This window comes from Notolepis coatsorum, assembly GCF_963971535.1.
Source record: "Notolepis coatsorum genome assembly, chromosome: 8".
Taxonomy (NCBI): Eukaryota; Metazoa; Chordata; class Actinopteri; order Aulopiformes; family Paralepididae; genus Notolepis; species Notolepis coatsorum.
In genome coordinates, this window is record NC_140172.1 from 121,423,110 (window position 1) to 121,449,162 (window position 26,053).

General features: G+C 41.4%; 2 protein-coding genes across 2 annotated transcripts in view; one reads left to right on the forward strand and one right to left on the reverse strand.

Annotated features, from left to right (window-relative positions):
• Positions 1-13,435: 13,435 nt before the first annotated feature.
• On the reverse strand, positions 13,436-17,730 carry sowahaa (sosondowah ankyrin repeat domain family member Aa). The gene has a single exon (XM_084320054.1). The coding sequence runs from the start codon at positions 17,582-17,584 to the stop codon at positions 16,097-16,099; it is 1,488 nt and encodes a 495-aa protein (XP_084176180.1). The 5' UTR covers positions 17,585-17,730; the 3' UTR covers positions 13,436-16,096.
• A 6,071-nt stretch (positions 17,731-23,801) lies between these two features.
• Positions 23,802-26,053, forward strand: part of septin8a (septin 8a) — a 93,697-nt gene continuing 91,445 nt past the window's right edge. The window contains exon 1 of the mRNA XM_084320111.1: positions 23,802-23,918. Coding sequence (XP_084176237.1) covers positions 23,889-23,918 — 30 coding nt within the window. The 5' untranslated portion in view covers positions 23,802-23,888. The remainder of the gene's footprint in view (positions 23,919-26,053) is intronic.

Below are 26,053 nucleotides of genomic sequence, written 5' to 3' on the forward strand. Positions count from 1 at the left end.
CCCCACTCCTCCAGACCATAGCACCGGACATCCTCCCATTCCTAACTGCAACCATCAACTCCTCACTCAACTCGGGGGTGGTCCCCACCTCCCTAAAACAAGCCAGAGTCACGCCCCTCATAAAAAAACCAACCCTGAACCCCACCGTCATAGCCAACTATCGTCCTGTCTCTCTTCTCTCCTTCCTTTCTAAAACACTTGAACGTGCTGTATCCAACCAACTTACTGCTTATCTCTTACAGAATGACCTCCTAGACCCCAATCAGTCTGGCTTCCGGACTGGCCACTCCACAGAAACGGCCCTCATTGCGGTCACAGAGGCACTTCACTTAGCAAAAGCGAAAGGCCTCTCCTCTGTCCTGATTCTCCTAGATCTATCTGCAGCCTTCGACACAGTCAACCATCAGATCCTCCTCGCGGCCCTCGCAGGAATGGGAGTGGCTGGATCTGCGCTGACATGGCTGACATCATACCTCAATGACCGCTCCTACCAAGTGTCATGGAGAGGGACTCTGTCGGCCACCCGCCCCCTCCGGACGGGTGTCCCCCAGGGCTCGGTCCTAGGACCCCTTCTCTTCTCCCTCTACACTAAATCACTGGGTAACATTATCACGTTCTCATGGCTTCTCATATCATTGTTATGCCGATGATACTCAACTCTTCCTCTCCTTCCCTCCCTCAGATATCTCTGAGCGGATCTCGGCCTGTCTGTCCGACATCTCCGCCTGGATGACGACCAACCACCTCAAACTGAACCTAAGCAAAACAGAATTGCTCCACCTGCCGGCCAAATCCTCCCCCCTGACCGACCTCTCCATCACAGTCGAGAATGCAGCTGTGACCGCGTCCCCGACCGCCAAGAACCTTGGTGTTGTCCTCGACGACCAGTTGAACTTCTCTGCTCACATCGCAGCGACAACCAGAACCTGCAGATTCCTCCTGAGCAACGTCAGAAGGATACGCCCATTCCTGACAAAATAAGCCACCCAACTCCTAGTCCAATCAACAGTCATCTCCCGCCTCGACTACTGCAACGCACTGCTAGCTGGCCTCCCGGCCACTGCCACCAAGCCTCTTCAACTCATTCAAAACGCAGCGGCCCGCCTGATCTCAAACCTACCGAAGTCGGCCCATGTCACCCCACTTCTTAGGGACCTGCACTGGCTCCCCATTGCTGCACGTATCCGCTTCAAGGCCCTCGACCTAGCATACCGTGCGGCAAAGGGAACCGCTCCCGCCTACCTCCGGTCAATGGTCTCTAACTACACACCCTCAAGACCCCTACGCTCTGCATCTTCTGGCCGCCTCAGATCTACTCCTATCCAAGCTCCCGGAGGGTCATCAAAGAGAAGCCGCCTATTCTCAGTCCTTGCCCCACAATGGTGGAATGAACTACCCATCCCAGTTAGGACAGCCGAATCCCGTCCAATCTTTCGCCGTCGACTAAAGACTCACTTCTTCAACCATTATCTGAAATGATAAAATAAAAAAAAAAATAAAAAAACTAACCCCGACTAACCTTACTGTCATGCACTTGTCCTAATAAACTAACCTACACTGTAACACGCAACACTTTGATGAACATTGTTACTCAGCTGATAGAGTTATACCCTTCTTGCTGTCTTGTCGCACAGAACTTGTAAGTCGCTTTGGATAAAAGCGTCAGCTAAATGACTAAATGTAAATGTAAATGTAGATCTCTTAATATGTTCAGAAATAAGCTAAAAACGTACCTCTTCACCATAGCCTTCTAATACACCCCGCTGTTGATTGTACTGTCTGTAGCACTATTTTACTCTGGCCATTCTATTGCATAATTTTACTATCTATTCTACTATTCTATTATTGCACTGTATTATTGGTGTGCAAACTAGTCAACTTACAAAAAAGAGCCTGTTGGAGGATTTCAACAAGATAAATGCGACAACAGTGCAAAATATTTCACTATAATATTTCAAAGCGAAGTAAAAAATATTATAATAATTATTTGATCATGTTAAATGATCATTTGATCATGTTAAAAAAGGGAAAATAAAAAACATTTGTTAAAAAAAAAGAAAAAAAAATTATCAGTGGGGCACAGATGATCATCAGTAGGGCACGTCCCCTACTGATAGTGGTCTAAATACGCCGTACACAGCTGTATAACTAATACCATAATAATAATAACATAATAATGGTTCAATTCAATTATCCATTTAGGTGTGCCAGGGAGTCATGGTAGCGAGACAGCATGCACAATACCTGGCGCACCTAAATGGAACGCACCCATGATTGATGTCATTCGTTACAGCTGTGTTTATCAGAATCCCTTTATTCGCCAAAGAACGTAAAATAATTGGTCTCTGTGACATTGTGACGTTGTTTACACTGGCATACATCACACGGTACAAGCACCCTATCAGTGGTGGAAAGTAACTAAGTATGTTTTACTAAAGTACAATTTCGAGCTACTTGTACTTTACGTGAGTATTTTCATTTTAGGGAACTTTATACTTTTTTTTTTTAAACTTAAATTTTTATTGAACATTTATAGACAAACAATGAAACAACACAACATATACAATAACATCAACAACACTATTAAACAGACATAAATAATAAAGAAACAATGTAATACCCAAAAGACGAAAAAAAAAATAAAAAAAATACTGACTTAAGCAAATATTCACATACATAAATAATGAAGTGGAAAAAACATAAAACGATTGTCATATCTTAAACAAAAATAAAATTAGAAAACATTAAGTGTGTGACATGGGTTCAGAGACCCTCCTTGAACCTCTTTCCTCCTTTACCCTTCGCCCTCTTGTGTTTCATTTGTTCCTTCCTCTGTGATGTCGTTTTCGTTCCCTTTATAATCCTCCCACTTCTCCCATCTTTCCCCAAATTTCTCTTCCTGTAGCCTCAGCATGTGCGTTATCCTCTCCATATCCTGTATCTCCTCTACTATTCCTACCCATTGTGCTATTGTCGGTGGGTCTTCCTTGTACCACAGTCTCGTTATTGCTTTTCTGGCCGATATCAACATTATCTTTATTAAATACTTGTCTCCCCCTTGTATTCCCTCGTGTGTCAGGTCCCCTAAGTAAAGCACCAGTCCCGTTTGTGGTAACCCGTATCCTAATAGGGAACTTTATACTTTTACCATCAGTTACTGGTTACTTTGAAGAAACATTTATGAAGATTATATACTTTCACATTTGAATCCTGTCAACCTCAAGAGGACCTAATCACAGCAGCATAACTGGACCACATACCACTTTAACATAACCTTTAATCAGAGCAGCATAACTGGACCACATACCACTTTAGCATAACCTTTAATCAGAGCAGCATAACTGGACCACATACCACTTTAACATAACTAAAGTACTAATTTATAGTATCTGGATATTTCTACTTTTACTTAAGTAAAGTAACTGTACTTCTTCCGCCACTGCACCCTATGACCTCACAGCAGAGGACATAGACTATACAGTAGGCTGCATATGAACCCTTGCACTGGAGAACCATATAAACTCAGTTTTGACATGTTTTTGGACGGCCCATGTATTTGCAGTTGTGAAGTCAATTCAAATCACATGGGAGTGTGGATGTGATATGTCACAGGAAAAGTAATCAACCTCTACTGTCTTTAATATCACTCAACATATAACATTCCAATACTATGTACAATACATTATTACATTAGTCTATGTATTGTAGTTGCTGTGTGGATGTGACAGATTAGCAGCGTGGCAGCGATACATATTAGTGAGTAATGTAGAAATCTATGTTAAAGGTTGAATCTGTAATGTCATCAAGCAGCAGGCAAAAGATGGCAACATGGTACTGTGCTTTGTTTGCAGTTTTTGTTTTGGATGTGTAGGTTGGAGTTGAGTGGGGATAGCAGCACACTCCTACGCAGAGAGTTGGACGACGTTCCACTGTCAAACATCTCTGCCCAAACAGGAAGTAAACTAACCGGTGCTGCCTTTACTTGTATTATTTGATATGTAATATTATATTATTGTTCCCCCCTTATTTATTTAATCTCTTTTATAAATAAGGACAGAAAGATTAGTTGAAAAGTCTGTGTAGCCTTGTTTATTCATGGTGTCCATGGTAACAACAATGAATGCAGCCATAAAGGTATGGTTTCCTTACACAGGAAAAAAAAGACTGTATAGGTTAGACTAGATTCAAATTGATTGTCATCAATGCAGCACAAGTACAGTACAACAAAAGGAAGTTTGGCATCCAACCAGAGTGCAAATGTAACGGTAAAATGCAACAGCAATATACAATGTACAGATGAATAAACTGGGTACAAAATATACAAATGAGTACTACTGAGTGTGTGTTGCTAATCAGATATATGTACAGAGTTGTAGTATAATATGTACAGTGATACAGGTATAAAGACAGTATGGTAATAGAAGTCACACTGGCCTACAATAGTCTATATCTGTTTACTTTTTCTAATCACAAAATGCATAACTCAAACAAGCTTAATGTTTGGTTATAGGCACATTTTCTTCCTAACTAATTTGGTTGCAGATGTCCTGATTTGCCACAGGTTTTTGTCCTCTTGGACCAGAGGTGCTTCAGAGGCTGTGACATACAGGCTTGTTTAGAGACAGCTCTGCGTAGGAGTGTGCAGGAACAGGGGAGGGGTTGCTACTGCTGGCCACACCTCAGGCTCGAGAGAGGTCTGAAGAAATAAATTCACAGTATAATAAGTTATTAAACTCCAACCCGCATCAGACCCTCACCAGAACAAGAGAGTACAACAAAGTGCGACACCAAGCAGAGCTATTTTGCTATAGAGGTCGCTGTTTGACAGAATTACAGATTCTACCTTTAAGCCCTGATGATGTTCTGTTGACAGAAACATCCTATTAGTATTTCCCTTCCTTGTGAAAAGGAAAGCAGCTGGAAAGGTACTGTAACACGTTCCAAGTTCTTTATTGGAACAAAAGGTGTGAAAACATTCTATTATCCTCTATGGAAACTGCCTATATTACTGTACATGGTTTCCTTATATGGGAGCTACATGACAGACACCAGATGTGGGATGTATCCTGCTGGGAGAATGGAGGAGATCATCCCAAGTGTGTTGTAAAATGTGGTATATGGAGAGAAAGGCTGTGTGACATGTGTGATTGGTCAGGCTGACTGTCACTCCGCTAGGAAAGATACTGTATGATAGTGATGGGAATTATGTCTCTTTAAAGGGAGCCGAGTCTTCTGGCTCCGTTCCTTTCCAAGAGTTGTTCAAAAGAATGGCTTGTTATTCTTTATTTTTTGGGGGGGTTATTTGGTTTATCAGTCTTAAATCAAAATCTTTGGTTTATCCGCAGAATAATCACTAGGATAATGATAGGATAGGATTTGGATCAGATTCAAACTTAGATACTTATGATGAATTGAAAATGGGGGACCCTGATGTAAACAAGACGAAAGTCTTTCTCTGGTCTGCATCCCCTTAACAATTGTATGTATTGAGCTGTACTGTACTGTACCCATTCTGCAATCTGTTAATAAACTTTTCAATCAATCAATCAATCAATACTTAAAGCCCCTGGAAACAAAGCCTCAAATCGTTAAAATATATGTATGATATCCAACATGAGTGTGATATTAAGAGTCTATGAAAGAATATAGGCCTATATTAACACTTTGAGTGCCACGCCAGGTTTTCCTTTTTACCCCCTTGATGCCACGGTCCACTTCAATGTTAACGTTAATATCGCCTAATCTATGTTTTAAATTATGGCTATGTGTCTAATCTGCCCGTCGCTTATCAAAGACTACTTTTCCAGTCAGTGCTGTCAAGGCAGATTGGTTTTTTATCGCTTCATTTCCGTTTCAGAGCATTTAGAAAAGCACCCGTTTTGAGATAAAAAACAGTTCATTCTGGAGCATTCTATGATAATCGTCTTTTACTGGAATATTCCAGAACGTTGATATTCGTCGGCCTATTTATGAATCGTTTTCAAATAAACGCTAGATGATCAGGGGCGGAGCTAGGGGGTGGCTACCTGGGCTCAAGCCCCGGATGTATTCTGAAAAGCCCCGAATCTATTCTAAAAAAAAATAAAAAAAAATAAAAAAAAAATAATTTTTTTTTTTTTTTTTTTACAATTCATCATTGTTACATGAAAATATGTTTGCACCAGATTTAGCAGAAGGTAATTTCCATCTGTGGTCTATCCAGCTGCTAACTGTATTTGAGTGAGTTAAGTCTTGGTGTTATGGTAGACTCAGACCTAAGCTTTAAATCACAATCAACAAGTTGACAAAAACTTAATTCTTCCACCTTAGAAACATACGTAAAGTACGGCCATTTATAAATCAAAAGGACGCTGAAAACCAGATCCATGCCTTTATCTCAAGCCAACTCGACTACTGTAATGCACTCCTTACCGGCCTCCCGATTAAATACGATGATAACTATTTTATTGCAATGCACTATTGCATTATTTTATTCTATTTTACTAACTATTTTATTGCACTGCACTATTTTACTTTGTATCAGTGAATCATAGACGCCTGGCCATAAGAGCATTCGGAGCATCTCTGCTCTCCCACTATTGAACTTGGGGGAGCAAAGGTATAATCTTGCTCCACCACTTTTTGATTATATGAAAAATATGATATATCCCCCCCCAATATATAAATCTAACCATAACTACGTTATGGTTAACTGAGTTTTATAGTGAAAAGAGCAGCTTTATTGGTCAAGATTGAAGGCTCTATATTGCAGGAAATTGCACGTACAGGTTCATTAAATTCAAAAAAAATCTGTCGTGGAGGGGGTCGTGCCTGAGCCCCTCCAAACCACCCCTTGCCTGCCCAAAAAAAAGAAGAAAAATTAAAAAAAAATTAAATTAAAAAAATTAAAAGAAAATAAAAAAAAAAAAAAAAAAAAGGGGGGGGGGCCCATCTGGGCTAAGCCCCGGATCTCCTACAATCCTAAATCCGCCCCTGTAGATGATCAATATTATACGTGCACGCAAGCACATTCGGGCCGCGCACGGATAATCGTCGTGTTCATTTCCTCTTCGACTTTTACAGTGAAACCGAAAGAGCCCATTTCACAAAACAGCCTATATCTTCATCAAAATTAGTCTGATTATCCTAACACTGATAACATAGATTCCTTACCTGACATCAGATGGTATCCAACTGGTATATTCCAATTCCTGATCACCATTCGAAAATCGATAAGTGTATGGATCCAACGTGATACAGTAGTACACATGATCCGCGGGGCTGAGAGGCTCCAGAATGAACTGTGGTAACCCCGGCTGGATCAGTGGACTGGAAAATGTGGAGTACCAGATTTTTTCCCCCATCCATTTTCATTGAGTCCATTCCAAAATCCCTTATGTCATCTGGGAGACGATAGGGGGCGCTTTTTTCCACATATGATCGCCGGCGCCGCTCGGGTATACTCGGGTAGGCGACGCGTGATGCAATATGATTTCAGATCGCTAAAAAAATAAATATAAAATAAATCCGAGAAATCTCGTGAGTGGCTTTCAACCACATATTAATAAACCCGAGATATCTCGTGTGTGGCAGTGAAAGTGTTAAGGTGACAAGACGTCCCTGAATTAAGTCATCTGTCCTCAACCACATCCTGCGCCCGAAAACGTCCACAATTAGTTCTTAAAGTAAAAACATGATATCCTTATTGTGTCGGATTAAGAGAAACTCTGTATTTTGCTCAATGTGCAACTCCATTTCCCTAGTACCATACACAGTACACACACCAAACTTTCCACATTTCTTCCCATCCATATTCTAATTACAGAAGGGTTTGTTGATATATCATTCATAGCCAGGTTTATAGTACATTTTATACCAAAACTAGGCGAAAATAGATTTTTTTTTACAGTAGACAGTATTTCCTGATGTATGGGCTGATAAGAGGACATAGCCACAATCCCTTCTGGAAAAAGTTTCGTTTTGAATGTAGGAACAAAATGAAACCAAGTTTTTTAATCTGGCATTATCCATGTTGGTGATTCCTGTCTTGGGGATATATGCAAATGTGAGCATATTTAATGAGGAAGTGCCTCATTTGCATACATAAACATACAATTCAGAAAACTTGCAATATATTTTTCTTAGTTTTTATGTACATAACAAACTGGGAAAGTTTCATAGTGATATCTATTCAAATATTTGTTTTGCCTATTAGGGGGTACTGTCTCGTTAAGAGAAACTCAGTATATGTGCTTGAATTGAGAGAGCAGAGTGAAGTGAACGATACAATGTCACAGGTTTTGGAATTCAACCCTCCCTTGTATGAAATAACAGCTCCCACCAAGTATGATTCGGTTCCCTTCGTTCAGACCAAGAGCCACTCAAAATAATCGTACCGATGAGCTAACGTTACATCACTACTGTATGAAAAAAAAGCATATGAAAACCTCCATGGTGGAAGATGTACACAGTTCCTTTACTTAAGTACAAGTAGAAATACCCGAATGTATTTGATATTGAATAGACTTATAAGTATCAAAAGTATACTTAGTGTGTGTGTTCCAGTGCTTGGGAGCATTCAGTCATTCTATCCATTGACCTCTAAACTAAAGGTTATGTTAAAGTGGTATGTGGTCCAGTTATGCTGCTCTGATTAACTCATGAACTGCCAGGGATTAGCCTTGTAGTAGCTACCGCCACCGCTGTAAACGATGGGAGTCGCTCACGTTGTTTGCATGGCTATAACTATATACATATTATAGCTATGGATGCAATACTATGGCCCATTTGACATCGAGTATCTATCGTTTAAGATGTGAAAAGGGAATATTTTTTCCATCCATACATTCCCGTTTTATACCGTGGTGAATACAAGTATGGTTTTAGAGCGGTTTAGGGTAATTCCTGGGAGGCTATAGGCCGCCACGCATATTATACTTAATCCATTGGCATTTCGTCCCTATACACGCTACAATAAAAAATTTAAATGCATATGATCGGTATATTATGTTCCATCATGAATGCATGAAAGGGGGGGGGGGGGTCGTCTCTGATTAATTGGTTGTCAATAACGGCATTCGTTAGTACAACAGCATACGCTGATCAGGGCGATGGCTATGAAAACAATGCTGCTCTGATTATGTCCTCTTGAAAGTTGGCAGGTTTCAAATTTGAAAGTACATTATCTTCGTCAATGTTCATATGTATAGCCTAATGGAGTGAAAATAACAATATTTCCTCTGAAATGTATGTTCCCTAAAATGTAACTACAAGTATATCAAAATTGTACAGTACTTCATAAAAAACAATACTTAGTTACTTTTCCACCACTCATCAAAGGATTAAACATGAAGAAAAACAGGAGCAGCGTGAAAAAAACTTACAACATAACTCAGGAATGCTGAGCTCACTGTTCACACTCACAAAAGGTGTGATCTTAATCGTTAAAACAAACTGCTCAGGGGAGACATTTTGACTACTAAAGGAGGGCTCCTCGGGAGCAAATCACCGTCATCTCTCTCTCTCATGCGTCTCTGGTCCTGTTAGCGCAGGCTGACAGTGGAATGCTGCCCAGTTTATGAATAACAACAAACGCCCCTCATCATGAAACGTTAGATATCTGAGAGGAGAAGGGGCGAATAGGTTAGACTCTAACCCCTCGAACCCCTGGGTTAGAGAAGCGGGGCTTGTGACCAGCACGTCGCTGGTTCAATCCCCCAAACCGGCAGGAATAATCGTAGAAGTGAATTAATAGCGGCTCAATACCAACCACTGATGTGCGGTTGAGCAAGGCACTTAACCCCAAACGCTCCAGTGGAGCTGCTCAGTGGCCAACAGTGTCAGCCGGTACCTACTAGGCAGCTGCCAGGTGTGAATGTGTGTACAGGTAAGTGAGTGTGAAGCAGGGCGTTGCTGAAAAAGAGCATTCATGCTCAGTGAACTTACCCTGGGTAAATAAAGGTAAAAAAAATAAATATATATATATAAAAATATATATATCTTTTTAAATGTATTATAGTTTTTATATATATAGATATAGATATTGGCATTCGGCAGAAGGACACCCAGCAGGACATGAGGCTGGAGGACACCAGGGGACACTACTTACTGCATTAGAATAAATCACCTTTAGTTTAGTTTATTGCATCAAAATGAAAGCAGGCATGATTGATTACTCAGTATTTAAATCTGTGCCGATTTAAAACCCCTTTGAGGTGTTGTACCGTCACACCCGCTGTGGCTAGAACCGTGAGAACCGAACGTCCCAACGATGACGTAACAAGTTACCGTTGAAAGCGATGGGAGAGTTCTAGAATGCCAAGATTAAATGCTGTGCGAACGCAACAGAAGGGGTGTGCACCTGAAAAGAGTTTCAATCTGGTCCCCGGCAGTGACATAAAACACAATATCGTTTCTACTCGGGTGTGATTCAAGAACGAGCCGGATCTTTTGTGAAACAGAACAAAGAGAAAAATGGCACTGTAATTACACTTAGAGGGAGTCGTTTTCGAAGGCAAGGTAACCGATACGCAGCGAAAAGCGGAGCAATCGAGAACACGATGGACCGAGTGGAACGGGACTACCTGTCTCTAGAGAGGAACACAGGTAGTGTGTTTTCGTCAGGCCAGAGGGGCTTTGTCACAGTGTACAGACTTGGTGCCTGTACACTGTTGTATAATGAGAAAGAGTTTAGCTGATGATCACCCATGCGTGGTGGGACCGCCTGACCCACTCCTCCTCCTCCTCCTCCTCCTCCTCCTCCTCCTCCTCCTCCTCCTCCTCCTCCTCCTCCTCCTCCTCCTCCTCCCAGGGCACAGGCCTTTGCTTGCTTTACTCCCTGCCAGTCAACCCAATCACTGCAGTAACAACAACAGCAAAAGAAGAAGGAGAAGAAGACGAAGAAGAAGGAGAAGAAGGAGAAGAAGGTGGAGAAGGAGAAGATGTAAGAGAAGAAGAAGAAGGAGAAAAAGACAGAGGAGAAGAAGTAGAAGAAGGAGAAGAAGAAAATGGCGACAGTGGTCAGGAGGTAGAGCAGTCGTCTGGTAATCCTGAGGTTCCCGGTTCGATTCCCGCTCCTCCCGGGTAGCGTGTCAAACGGCTAGATCCACAAACAATAGATTGCACGGTGCTAGTTGCACCCTACTTACAATTCATCATGAATTGAAAATGGGGGACCCTGGTGTAAACAAGACGAAAGTCTTTCTCTGGTCTGCATCCCCTCAACAATTGTGTGTATTGAGCCGTACTGTATTGTACCCATTCTGCAATCTGTTAATAACATTTTCAATCAATCAAATTTGATTGAAACTTTTATTAACAGATTGTAGAATGGGTACCGTGCCCTGGGGGACATACAATTTGATGAGGATGATGAGGAGGAAGAGGAAGAAGACAGAGAGAGAGAGAGAGAGAGAGAGAGAGAGAGAGAGAGAGAGAGAGAGAGAGAGAGAGGGGGGGGGGGCAGGGACAGAAGAACAGCTTGAGAGAGAACACATTCCATTCCTGGAAGCCTCCGCTCGTTTCCTATGTTATCCTCAGTCACTCACTGAACTGAACTGAACTGGGGGGACTGATCGTGTTAGCCTGACATATTCATAACATACAGAACAGACGTTATAGCAGAAATTATACAAAGCAGCGTACAGTACCACAGATACATACATCTTTCAGTATGGGTGACCCTTGTGAGAATCAAACCCCTAACCCTGGCAGTGTTGGTGTCACGCTCTACCCACTGAGCTACACAGGGAATTGAACCCCTAACCCTGGCAGCGCTAGTGCCATACTCTACCCATTGAGCTACATGGGGAATGGAACCCCTAACTTTGGCAATATTGGTGCCATGCTCTCCCCACTAAGCTACACAGGGAATGGAACCCCTAACCTTGGCAGTGTTGGTGCCATGCTCTACCCACTGAGCTACACAAGGAATGGAACCCCTAACCTTGGCAGCATTAGTGTCATGCTCTACTATATTTATTGTATTGTATATTTTAGAATGTATATACATATTTTAGAATGTATATCTTTGACTGTGTATTTTTATTTTTATTTTTTAAACTTTGACCATTCCGCTGGTTCTTTTTTGCGTTTATCGCTTTTTCTCTGGTCAAGAATGACCGACAGAAACAGGTTGAATGGGGGTACAGATGGGGGGAAGACACTCTGAGAAAGTTACGGCTTTGTCCGGGAATCGAACTTGCTACCCCAGATCCGTGACGAGCACGGTTGTCCCCGACGCCGAAATAGCGTTCGAGGTACGCGGTGAGCTACTGGAGCTCCCCGTATTTTTATTTTTGACTACCTAAATGTTTATTGTGAGCGATCTGTGGTGCTGAATTTACCTCAGGATTAATGAAGTACTTCTATTCTATACTATACCCATTACCCACTGAGCTGCACAGGGAATGGAACCTCTAACGTTGGCAGTGTTGGTGCCATGCTCTACCCACTGAGCTGCACAGGGAATGGAACGTCTGCATCCTCTACCTGTTGAGATACACCGGATACTTCAATTTCTATGGATTTACTTGGTATAATTTGTAGTTCACACAAAGTCAGCTCTGTTGGATTGTGTCAGTTTTAGTGGGAAGAAGTTTAAACTGGTCTATTTGTCCTTCAGCTATGGCCTAAACTGGTATGTGCATTGAAAACAATGGGAACTGAACATTTGCAATATAATGAGTTAGCTTGTGGCTAGCTGTGACATTGTTAAAAACAAGTTTTTTGGGGTATATAATATAACTGTAGTGCGGATGTAAAATACTCCTTCCTAAATGTGTGTGGGAGAAGAAACATAAAAGACAGGAATTCAAAATGTCAAATGATCCCCTTTAAGGAAAAATAAATTGGACAAACAGGAAGCTGGATTTAAGAGGGAGGAGGGCCTGTTGTCTTTCTCATCCTCATCTACTCAAGCCTCCGGGACCAGTGATGACATTAGCACACGTTTCCAGTCAGTCATCTCTCTCTCTCTCTCTCTCTCTCTCTCTCACACACACACTCACACACAGAGTCTTGTGAGGACTATTTCCTAAATTCCATTGGCTGCATTCACTCCTTAGCCCCTTACTCTAACCTGGCCTATTTCAAAGAGAGGACCGACCAAAATGTCCCTACTTCATCAAAATTTGGTCCTCACAAGTCATGTAAGTACACACACACACACACACACATTCCTAGCCAGCCTGTCAGTCAGTAAGTCAGTCTGCTGGCTGTGTTGCTCATCTGTCTGAACAAGCCACTCCACCCAAGAAACTGGATCGGAGCCAACAGTCAGGTATGTTTTGGCACGAAGGGGAACAGTAATGAGTTTGTAGAGGCCTTTGTGTACGTCTAATTGTATGAACAAAACATGAGTCTACTTTTAAAGTGGAATTTATTGTTTATTAAAGTTATTCAACCAGTAATGTATACTGTATGTTAACCGGACATTAGTGTGTATGCGTGTTCTTTCCCTAATGCTTTACATTGATAATGAATCATTAATGAAGTGTATCAATGACGAGGTAAGTCATCAAAATTGCATATCCATCAAGTTAACCAGTGTTTTTCAGGAACAGTACATGTTAACAGGACATTAGTGTGTGTTCCCTCCATCGTGCATTTAATTAATAATAACTAATCATTAATAAAGTGTATCAATGTTAAATCATTTTAAGCCTTCAGAGGAAAGATATTAGTTACATTTCTTTTGTACGCTGTGGTTCAATTAAACTGTCAATCTCACCCATCAGTCAAATGAAGATTGCTTTATTGTCAACGTACACAAGGCAATTTAAATATGTCATTTCGCATATCCCTCCTAGTTACACATACACACAGTCCCCCACACATGTGCATTTCATCAGAGGTCAGAGCACAGGGTCGCCTGTAATGCAGTGCCCCCCTGGAGCAGTTTTGGAGATTCAGTGCTTTGCTCAAAAGCATTTAGGCAGAGATGGTGGGCACTGTAGAGTTTTATATCAGCCACCCTTCTTCAGTCACCAGCTTACAGCTGGAATACACCCTCTTATCAGTGCACGGGGATCGATCCATCTACCTTTCGGTTACTGGCTGGCCTCTACCTCAAGGCCATCCTGCCTTCTTCCAGCTTCTGTATAATGGGAAATTGATACCAACCAGAGCCTCCCACTCCTTAATCCCAGTGATTCAGTACGGAGATAAACAATGGTGAGTAAGTGTAATCGTAATCTGTTGGTCAGTAATGCAGTTTTGCTAACATAACAATGCTATAATCTCACACAAGGTCACCATTATTTCATTGATGCTACAAATAGTATGACAATACATATAGAGAACAGACATTACCAATTGGTCACAGTACAGAATAGACATTACCGGTTGGTCACAGTACAGAATAGACATTACCGGTTGGTCACAATATAGATTAGAACGGACATTAGCCATTAGTCACAATACAGAATAGACATTAACTGTTGGTCATAATATAATCGATATAAACAAAGTAGTATATCCATTTTTCTTTATAAAACATGGTTCTCTTGTGTTCTCAATATTCTCAAACAGGATGGCAGAGGAGTATCATCCTCTAAAATATTACTATTTCATAAACAATTGTCTTAAATTAGCAAATAACTTCAACAATATTGAAGAGTATATAAAAATAAAACCTTCCGTCTTTTACCATTATGTACTTTGCTACCATACTACTACCTACTATGCTAATAATGTCTATACTATTGTAGCACTCAAGTTCGACACTGTTTGACAAACAATACCACTTAACCTTAGGCACCAGAGGTGCGCCCCTCCTGCTGACTTGGTTGTACACAGTTTACAAGTCGGTACGTTTTTTTTATAGAAGAGTTATGTTCTACTTTCATACTGGTAATAATTTTGTCTTGTCACATTTATCACATGGTGGAATGAAAACCTTTCAACTTAAACATGCAGGATGGTCATGGTCTTTAAAGTGTGCGCAAACACACACAACTATCTCTTTCTGATAAACACACACACACACACAAAGAGAAAAAAATAACTGTAATTTGGACTAAGATAATCATATTATTCATAATCACAACAGAGTACACAAATTAATACATGTCATAAAATAAAGGATGATGGGCTGGGGAATAATCTAACACGATCATTTATCGTCTTTCAGTGGGATCATGTTTTGAGATTTAATTTATAATGCAGGACCTGTTGCAGAGGTCTTTATTCGGCATGCAACGACACTCAATGTTTTAGCGGTACACACAGCGGTTAGTTTTTAGCACACACACCGGAACACACACACGCATGCATTGTCTCTTTAGAATCGCCGATGCGATTCGTCTCTGCGATTCGTCTCTGCGATTAACCCATCCCGTCGTCCTTCCCCCCCAAGGGCAGCCGGGAGCAGACAGGCGTCAACGTGAGCCGCGCCAGGGGACCAATCCAAGTGCTCCTGTCCGTCTTCGTCAAGGACGCCACAGCGTTAGCGATCTGTTGTTGTGCATGTTTTTCCATTGGGTTTATCTTATCGGGGGGGGGAAACCCTTGTGAGCACGGGGAGAACATGCAAACTCCACACAGAAAGGCCTGGGAGATCCCCCACCTGGGTACCTGGCATCATGGAAACCTGGTCCCCAAGCGGGAATCGAACCCTGGACCTTCTTGCTGTGAGGCGACAGTGTTAACCACTACACCACCGTGCCGATATACAGTAATCATACTGTGATGTCATGAAACGGTCATGTAATGTCATGTAATGAATGATAAGCGACTGTTAACAATTCAAGAGATCTGACATGAGGAAATAGTATAATATAATTTCAATAACTACTATGATTCTTCCCCATCTCCTACTGCCACATACAGTATCCCAAAACTTCAATATTGTTATCATCACAATATACAGTACGAACAAGGAAACCAAGACCAACACCCAAGTCATAAATCCCCATAAAACATGATATAATTGGGTCAAATAAAACAGATCCAACACAACCACTTAGTTCTGGACCACATCAAAAAGGAATCCCCTCCTTCCTTTCTCCAAACCCCGGTCAACATTTACATACAGCAAAAACAACAATTACTTGCTATTCAAAGGCCACTCTGTCATGGAAATGAGATGCCTGCCGGCCGGGAGGGGCGTCCCGAGAGGTCACATGAAAACATCGGAGAAAACCCTTTGCTTGGAGCTGCCCCCCCCGCCCTCCTCCCGGTCCTCTCTGGGGTCGTCGCTCAGTGAAGACAACCCGGGCCTCTGCTTGTGCTTCTTCTTGTGGCCCGTCACGTGGGGTTGGAAGAGACGACTTATTGTATGCAGGCCCTTGGAGAGGTCTGGGAAGAGATCCGGCTCTTCCCGGTCCTGCGGGGGCTCCTCCTGGGGCTGCTGCGGCCTGGGCTCTCCCAGCAGCTCCCGCAGCCTCTCCGAGGCGCCGAGGTGTAAATAGTGATAGGCCTTCTTCCCACAGTTGTCCCGAATCCTCGCGTCCGCCCCGAAGCCGTCCGCCAACATCTCCAGTATGGCCTCCCGGTTGTGCAACGCGGCGATGTGCAACGGAGTGTAGCCTCCGTGTGTCTTGGCGTTTATCATGTCCACCTCGCCCCCTCCCTGCCTCGATATTTCGATGATCTTAGCCACCATTTCGTCGTTGCCGCACTTGGCCGCCCAGTGGAGAGCGGTGAAGCCCGACATGAAGTCCCTCTTCTCGGCCAGCTGGGTGTCCCTGAGCAACAGGCCGTACACCTGGCTCCAGTGGCCCGAGGCGGATTTGACCAGCCACTCGTGCTCAGAGAGCTCCAGGGGAACCGTGGAGGAGAACCTCGGTTCCTTGGGTTCCTCTGAGGGCTTGGTGCTCTTCACCGGTCTCCTCGGTGGAGGCGAGCTCACGCTCTCCAGCGAAGACCTCCTCTTGTTTCCAAACAAACCGTAGGCGCCGCCTGGCGGGTCGTGGTCGGGCTCTCCGGCAGGGCCTTCGAAATCCCCTTTCAGTTTGTGGACCTCGACCCTGGTTAGACTCTGTGGGGGTGGCATCCTCAGAGGCAAGGCATATGGTTTATTGTGGACGGCAGGGGAGTTTGAGTTATTCACCCACGTAGCTTCTCCTGAGCAACTTCCCTCATTTGTTGTGCCTGAGCTCTGGACTATGTTGAAGTTCAGGGATCTCCTAAGTTTAACATCCACAAATTTGGTCCTAGACAAGGCCTGTTCCACAGCAGCACGTATTTCATTGGGAGAGAGAGAGGTTTCTTCAGTGACATCTGAAGTGGTTTGCTCGACTTGAACATGATCAGAAACGGGGCTCGTCTCACCTGTGTTCTCGCTCCGTGCAGGTGAGGGCTGCTCACCTTGTTGTCGCGGCGGGGGCTCATCGTTTCCCGTTTTCCCCACGACACGTTCGCCGTTTTGATTATCTGTCAATAAATTATTATACTTTTTCCTCAGAACAACATACTTGACGTCGTCGATCTCTTTCACCACGGCGACGGTGTTGACGAACGTCTTGAAACGGTCCCGGTTCTGTCTCTTCAGCGCCGGATCCGCGCAGTTTAAAGAGCCTTTGAACTGACTGAGCAGGTCGGAGTTCTTCACTTTCCCCCCTCCTTCTCTCAACGAGGACAGAATAGCCTCTTCTGTCACCTCCATTTTTGTTTGTACCTCTGAAAATGTAACTGAGGAATATCAAGTTATATGATCGCAGGTGTTTTACCCGATAAAAGTCCTTTGTTGTTCTTCTTCGCTGTCAGATCCACGTAGGCTGCTTTGAGAAATTGGCTACCTGAGGCACGTGACGTCACGTCTCCTTCCACCTACCTGTGGTTTCCGGGGAAAATGCTGCAGACGTGGATATGATTTGAATAATTTATGCAGCATTCTGCCTCTTGGATAACTCCCAGGTTTTGCGCAGTGTTCTCATAATATAATGTGTCACGTCTACCAGTATATACTCTCTTTTCTGGACTCTTTTTGTATCACAAACAGTACTGTATTTGCAAATCTGGTATGTCATAAATGTATAGATGTAGCAGTACTGTCTATCTATGTCGTGTGTGTCATATGTTATGATGAATTGAAAATGGGGGACCCTGATGTAAACAAGATGAAAGTCTTTCTCTGGTCTGCATCCCCTTAACAATTGTGTGTATTGAGCTGTACTGTGTACTGTACCCATTCTGCAATCTGTTAATAACGTTTTCAATCAATCAATCAATCAGTAGCTCATTGCCCAAGGTTGTCATTTAGTGACAATCACCACCAGTTGGATTACTAATCATTTTGTTTTTCTACAAAAATGTCTTCAACTGAATACTATACTAGTATGTTTACACATGGTGCCCCATTACAACCTTTAATACAGGCCAGTGATAATATTCTAATGGGAATATAAACGCATCTTTTACACATATATGCCTGTAGTTCTTACTGTATGCCTATGATTTAAAGGTGCTGTAGTGGTATTTTGTTTCTTTTTTCTTTTACCGGTAAATACATGTTAAAATAATAGCTCTACATTCTTACAGCCATCACTATAGAGTGTTTATTCAGTAACCTGGGTCTCCCTCCGCTCTGCAGTAAACACAAAATCCATTTTCTGGTATCCCGTTTCCACTTTATTAGGAGAGAGAGAACTGAGTCCACACTGCAAACATTGTCTGACAAAAATAAGAAATAAAAACTAGTATTAAGAGGTTTTGTATCAGATCTTTATCATCAATTACTAACGGCCTCGTATGAAACCCTCCATCTAGACTCAGTCTGGAGGAGGGATATACCAGACCTGGAGACAGACTTTGACTGGCAAGAGGCCTGGGCAAATGTACGACTTGCATCAAGGAACCCGGACCATCAACAAATCAATCTTAACTATATTCACAGGACATACTTAACTCCTTGTCTGAACAAAATGGGTCTTAAACAAGACTCCAAATGCTCCCTATGTATAAATGGGGACGAAGGGACATTTATGCACATGTACTGGGACTGCCCACCAGTTAAGATATTTTGGAAAGAAGTGACCCAGCAATTAGCAAATCTCTTAACTCTGGATATACCTGTACACCCCTCTGTATTACTGCTAAATGATGTCTTTGAGCATGCAGTACCTCCACAGCTAAAGAGATTGGTTTTATCCGGTATCACAGTGGCTAAAAAGCTGATAGCATCACAATGGTTTCAACCGGAAAAAATTTGCCGGAAGGTCTGGACTCTTACATATCTCGATGTGATTTATCAAGAAATATCTACAGCAAGAATTTTGGGTCTCAATGAATCCAAAATGACATTGTGGTTAGAAGTGGTGGAGAGAATAAAAGCTAGCATATAATGGTAGTGTCTGGTTAGGAACAAGTTATAATTTACATTTACATTTAGTCATTTAGCTGACGCTTTTATCCAAAGCGACTTACAATAATGGTTGGATTATCCAATGGGGGGTCCGGGGGGGGGGGGGGGGGGGGGGGTTCGAGCTGGAGCATATGTATGTAGGTTTTTAGATAACAGGTATTAGGGGTATATCCTGTATAAGACATTTGACTAAATGGTAATTTCATTGGATATGCACTGTGAATTAATGCTTGTATATCTTATCGTGTATTGTCATGTTTGTTTATATGTCTGTTAAAAAAAAAAAAAAAAGTATTAAGCAAATATGTAAAGTAAAATAATATGCCAGTGCAGTAAGCAAATCTGTCTTGGTAATATTTCTTGAAATAAGTACAAATATCTAGGGTTCTCTCTCCTGATTGGATACAGTGGGAAGAGATACCAGAAAATCTATTTTCTGTTTACTAGAGTGCAGGGCCTGGGAGACACGTTACTGACCAAACACTATATCAGTGATGGCTGTCAGAATGTAGAGGTATTTAACACATATTTTAACAAGAAAAAATACCACTTACAGCACATTTAATGTCAGAATGACATTTTTATGTCAACATATTAAATGCAAGAAAAAATGTAATAATATTTAGACACAATAAGATATAATTATTGGAAACTTTTTTTCATGTATATAGTGCTGCATCTTCTTATATAATTGTTATTATAGTACAAGGGGCGACAGTTGATCAGGAGGTAGAGCTGTCGTCTGGTAATCCGGAGGTTCCCGGTTTGATTCCCGCTCCCCGGGCAGCTTGTCGAAGTGTCCTTGACCCCTAACTGCTCCCGATGAGCAGGTTGGCACCTTGCATGGTTGCCTCCGCCGTCGGTGTGAATGTGTGAGTGAATGGGTAAAATGTGAGGAACAAATTGTAAAGCGCTTTGGATAAAAGTGCTATATAAATGCTATATCCATTATCTAGGGCTTAATTTATAAATGCTGTTAATAGCCACTTTTGGTCGATTGGGTTGACTGTGAAAGATTTGGAATGATTTTCCGTACTTTAGATTTCTTCCATATTCCATCAGTGATTTTAACTTACCTAGCAAACGTGGGCTACTTGGATAGGCTAGCCAGATAGCTAACTTGTAGACATGATAAGTTTGAGTTGAACACATTTTAATGGGAGAAATTACATTTCTCGAAATAGAACTTGGGCTACTGGCATACATACAATTACCCTTCAATATTTTAATTTAAAGGGGAACACCACTCAAATAAAAAATTCCAATGTGTTATTTCCACAACCTAAGAATGTTCAATCAATATTTGTGAACATGAGCTATACTCTCTCCCAAAGCCAGAAACCAGCATATGAACTCAGAGCATTCCCCCTGGGTGCTCTCAGTGTCATCTCTAGAGTTTTTGCACTGTAGATTTTGATTTGGGAAATAGATTTTCACAAATATTGTTGGACTGTCTCAGACCATAGGGGCGGATTTAGGATTGTAGGAGATCCGGGGCTTAGCCCAGATAGGTGGCGGTGCCCGCTTGAGCGGGCCCGGATTTTTTTTTACTTCGACACCACAACCTTTAACTTATACCACCACCTTAAAGAGGACAAAAGGCACTAGAGAACACTTAAATTCACACCCTTTAATTAATGAAGCAAACTATAATAATTTATAATAATAATAATAATAATAATAATAATAATAATAATAATAATAATAATAATAATAATAATAATAATAATAATAATAATAATAATAATAATAATTAATAATAATAATAATAATAATAATAATAATAATAATAATAATAATAATAATAATAATAATAATAATAATAATAATAATAATAATAATACACTGTGTTTGTATAGCACCTTTCATACAAGAATTGCAGCTCAAAGTGCTTCACAGCAGTACAAAAAGACATGGCATAAAATGAGCACAACATTGGCAGATCAAGAGCAATGCATAAAGTGCAGACATAAAGCATAAAATAGATAGCAGTAAAATAGACAAAGTCAAGGTAAGACATAGAACATTAAATCACATCGTTTTTCATATTAGGATCTAAGATCTAGGGTTAACTCGCCGAACGTTGAGCGCCAGGACCCCCGAAAACCAGAGTATAGTCGGGTTTTCATCGTTGTTTCTTTTATTTGATATTTCCATTCATAAAGACATGCCGGCAGCCTGTGTTATCACTGGGGATGGGTCTAAGATATCAAAGGTCCAATACCGCCGCCTAACACCTTGCAGCCGCTATTGCACTCCATTTGAAACAATGTGGCTTGGTGTCTGTCATTTTGGAAATGACACCAGACCACCCTGAAACTACACTCATATTCACAACGGTATAAAACGGAAATGTATGGATGGAAAAATTATCTGTTTTTTGCATCTTGACCGGAAGAAACTCAATGACAATCGACTATATTATTAGATCCATAGCTATAATATATAATATAGCTTTAGGCCTGCAAACACAGCCACGTATCCCCATGTTAAAAGGCGCTGGCCTTTCAACAGTAACAGTAAACAGCGCCACCTGTACGGTTTGATTATCACTGATACAAAGTAAAATAGTGCAGTGCAATAAAATTGTTAGTAAAATAGAATAAAATAATGCAATAGTGCATTGCAATAAAATAGTTATCATCGTATTTTTTCGGGAGGCCGGTAAGGAGTGCATTACAGTAGTCGAGTCGGCTTGAGATAAAGGCATGGATCTGGTTTTCAGCGTCCTTTTGATTTATAAATGGCCGTACTTTAGCTGTGTTTCTAAGGTGGAAGAATTATGTTTTTGTCAACTTGTTGATTGTGATTTAAAGCTTAGGTCTGACTGAGTCTACCATAACATCAAGACTTAACTCACTCAAATACAGTTAGCAGCTGGATAGACTACAGATGGAAATTAGCTTCTGCTAAATCTGGTGCAAACATATGTTCATGTAACAATGATTAATTGTCAATTTTTTATTTTATTTTTTTAAATAGATTCGGGGCTTTTCAGAAAACATTCGGGGCTTGAGCCCAAGTAGCCACCCCCTAGCCCCGCCCCATGTATGAATTCATAAATTGGGCCCCTTTAATAGAATAATGCACTAGGATATATGCTGTAAATCCCACCTATTCCTGCTAAATTATTAACCTATGAACATTTCCCCATGCATTCTTGCTTTTATTGTATCAGGAAAATATTAATTTCCCCAAGGACGTTGTTCATGTACATGTCGAAATACTTCCCAAAGGTCAGGGAATTCCACGACCACAACACCAGAGGGAGTTCCACAAATCATGTTCAACCCAGATTCGGCTCAAACAAGGGACTAAACACGTTTAGCAATTATGCCACAATAATGCGGAATGCCCTACCCACGGCCGTAAAATAATGTGAATCCCTTCCCTCTTTCAAAACCTCTCTCAAAGAGCACCTACGGGTGGCTGCAATTAGAAACTGGCCCCGGTAAATGTCCAAAAAAATCTACCCCTAACTAACCTTACTGTCATGCACTTGTCCTAATAAACTAACCTACACTGTAACACGCAACACTTTGATGAACATTGTTACTCAGCTGATAGAGTTGTACCCTTCCTGATGACCTGTCGTACAGAACTTGTAAGTCGCTTTGGATAAAAGCGTCAGCTAAATGACTAAATGTAAATGTAAATGAATGTATATATATTTTTTTATGATCTATTTTTCTTAATCAGCACTGTATATTTGTATGTCTTGTATGTCATACATGACTTGGTGAAACAGTACTGTATATTTGTATGTCATAAATGTCTTGATGAATTGAAAATGGAGGACCCTCATGATGTATGGTCTGTATTGAGCCGTACTGTATTGTATATCCATTCTGCAATCTGTTAATAAAAGTTTAAATCAATCAATCATGTTACTATCCTATCTTGTTGTATTATCAATATGTGCTATTTGATAGCCTATTGATTGATTGATTGATTGAAAATACGTTTTTTTTAGGTGAATAGCCTAATCTCTCGGGCATAGGTGTATAACAAACTGCCAATAAACCGCCAAATGTGCATCTGTAAAAGCTCTGCTCATCAGTTCTGAAACAGAATGACAGAGAACAGCTGCTCGTTTTAAACTACAAGTCCCGAGAGCGCCGAGGAGCCCTGGCTTATCAATGGGAATCCGTAATATCCACGTTGGAGTTGGATACACTGTTGCCAACATTTTTATTATTTCGATTGACACCGAGAATACTTTTTTAACATTGAGAACGTTCCATATTTCTCTCGCACTCATGCTTCGCGCTGCCTCGTACGTTGCCTGTCCTGGCTTGCAGTGTAGTAGCATGACATTCCCAACCCCCGAATGGGAGTTTCCAGGAAGTGGCCACATCATAGACCACTGCACTTCCGCGTTACATGGAGCTCGTGATTACGTCAAGGCTCTATCAACAGCCATTCACGCGCTCCCCCTCCCCTCCCCCCACGAGCTCCATGTAACGCGGAAGTACAGTGGTCTCTAGCTCCCTGTCTGTCAGCGTTAGCTTCAGTAGTAACAGGCTAACGGAGAGAGAGAGTGATACGAGGGCAGCTCCCTTTCGCCCCTGCGCTACACACAACACAACACCATACATTCCGCACCATGGCTGCCACGGACGTTGACATATTTTCTGTAAGTAAACACACCCGATCGCGTTGTTATGGGGCATATGTATCGAGATAATGGAAGCCTATCAATATAGCAGACTTGGACTTGGTTAGTAATTGGTGAAAGAAGTGTGGGAGTCTCGCCGAGCCGGATGGTTTCCGCCGCCGAGATGGTGGAAGTGATTTATCTCTGATCACCGTGGTGATGACTGGGTTCCTTTTAGGACCAGGCGTTATTATTTATCATACACTACACGTATCCTTGGTTATTGCTGCTGTTATGGCATTTATGTAGCCTATTGTGCACGAGTGGCAGCATATTTGAGCCATGCATGGCTGTGGTAAAGTTGGTTTTATATTGGGACTGTATGCTTTTCTGCTGGATATATTCGAATCCGTCTACAATAATTTGTGATTGCAGTATATCCTCTGAATTATATTATACCTATATATTTGGATCAGGGGATCGATGGGAAACAATCACTGTAAAACATGGATAGCCAATAGCAGTAGTTTCTTAATCACGAGTGCTACAGTAGAACTAAGTAACACATCAACTTTATTGTGATTGTCATCAATCTGCCCTTGTCATCAATGATAATTTATTTGCATTTAAAAATAGAATATTTTGTTTTCATGACCTCCCCAACTATGTAACCCGGAGGTGTCAAACCAACTTTGTTGTCATCAATCATCAATGATCAATCATCTCTCTCTCGACCTCAGTCTTGACAGAAATGACTTTTCCCAAATTATTTTTTGCTTCAGAAGGTTTTATATGTTCGTAGAATTAACAGACAATAATTTAATGACCACAGTCCTTTTGAGACCTCCAGGTTACATTGTTTGGAAACAAATGCAAATTATTGGCAATTAATTGGAATCAGTGATACTGATACCCAATACCGATACTGGCATTGGACGTTGACGCCAGGTTGAGGAGCATAAGTATGGGATAATGCCAAGAACCATGTGTAACAAACAAAACTAAGCTGCTCCTTGATATCCAGCATTTGACACAGAAAGATATTTGTCTCTAATGTAGAAAATGGACTATAAGCCTGTATCGTTAAATTTATTTAATTTTTTTTAAATTAAATTTGATGACAGAAGGGGATGTCACTCATAACAACAGAGTTGGTTACATAGTTACCTATTGAAATGATTGTACATTTTACAATAAATTAATTCAAGGCGGTGAAACGAAGGTTGATGGCAGTTGTTGACATGGGTAGTGATGTCATCAACGACGAGGGGGTTGGTTTGATAGCCTACGTCAGTAGTTCTCTCCCTCTCTGATGTCAAGGACATCCACACTGACAGGCCACGGCGGACCCCAGTTTCATCGTCCGAATACTGGCGAATGAAGAGTCGTTCTTTAATTTTTTTTTGTTTTTGTTTTAAGATATTTTCTAGAGCATTTCTGCTTTAGTGAGTGACAGGAAATCGGGGGTAGAGAGAAGGTGCCTTAGGACAACAAATGCCTTAGGCCGGATTCAAACCCAGGATGTTGCGATTGCATGGTATGCGCCCCAGCGTGGTGAGCCACCAGGACACCTGGGAATAGTCATTCTTATACATTCTTTTCATTGCCGTCTAACTTGTAGTCAATGAACAGTGGAAATAAACTCATTTTCTGGGGACCCTCTGGAACCCTGCTGAGAATCACTGGTTTACTTGCATGTCTTATGGATAAGAAGCTATTGAAGTTATTCTCAATTGATTTTATAAAACAAAAACAAACAAACAATATATATATATTTGAGTGATAGATGAAATATGTTGTGGATGGATGATAACAGGGATGTCATGGTTTAGAACTTAGAGCAGTTGAAATGGTTGTCGAGTTAGTTCTACATGAAATATATAGAAAACTCTATGGATCCATGGATCCACATCGTCCATCTCTGATTCCATATAATTCTGTGCCGTTCTGTAGACATATTTCAATCCAAAGTTATTGAAGACAGAAACAACGTAATTATCCCGCTGGCTGATCCAATATAGAACAAATTTCATCACAGGTGACTCATGGTTAAGCGGAGACTCAGAGATTGTTTGCAATTGTCACCTCAATTCGATTTTGATAGACCACAACATTGGGAGGGACTGGCTGTGATGACATGCGGTTTCACTTCCTGTAGAGCCCGATTTTCTTCA

What these genes read in the sequence shown, in the direction of transcription:
- sowahaa (XM_084320054.1), bottom strand. Translation starts at nt 17,584, where the DNA reads ATGGAGGTGACAGAAGAGGCTATTCTGTCCTCGTTGAGAGAAGGAGGG.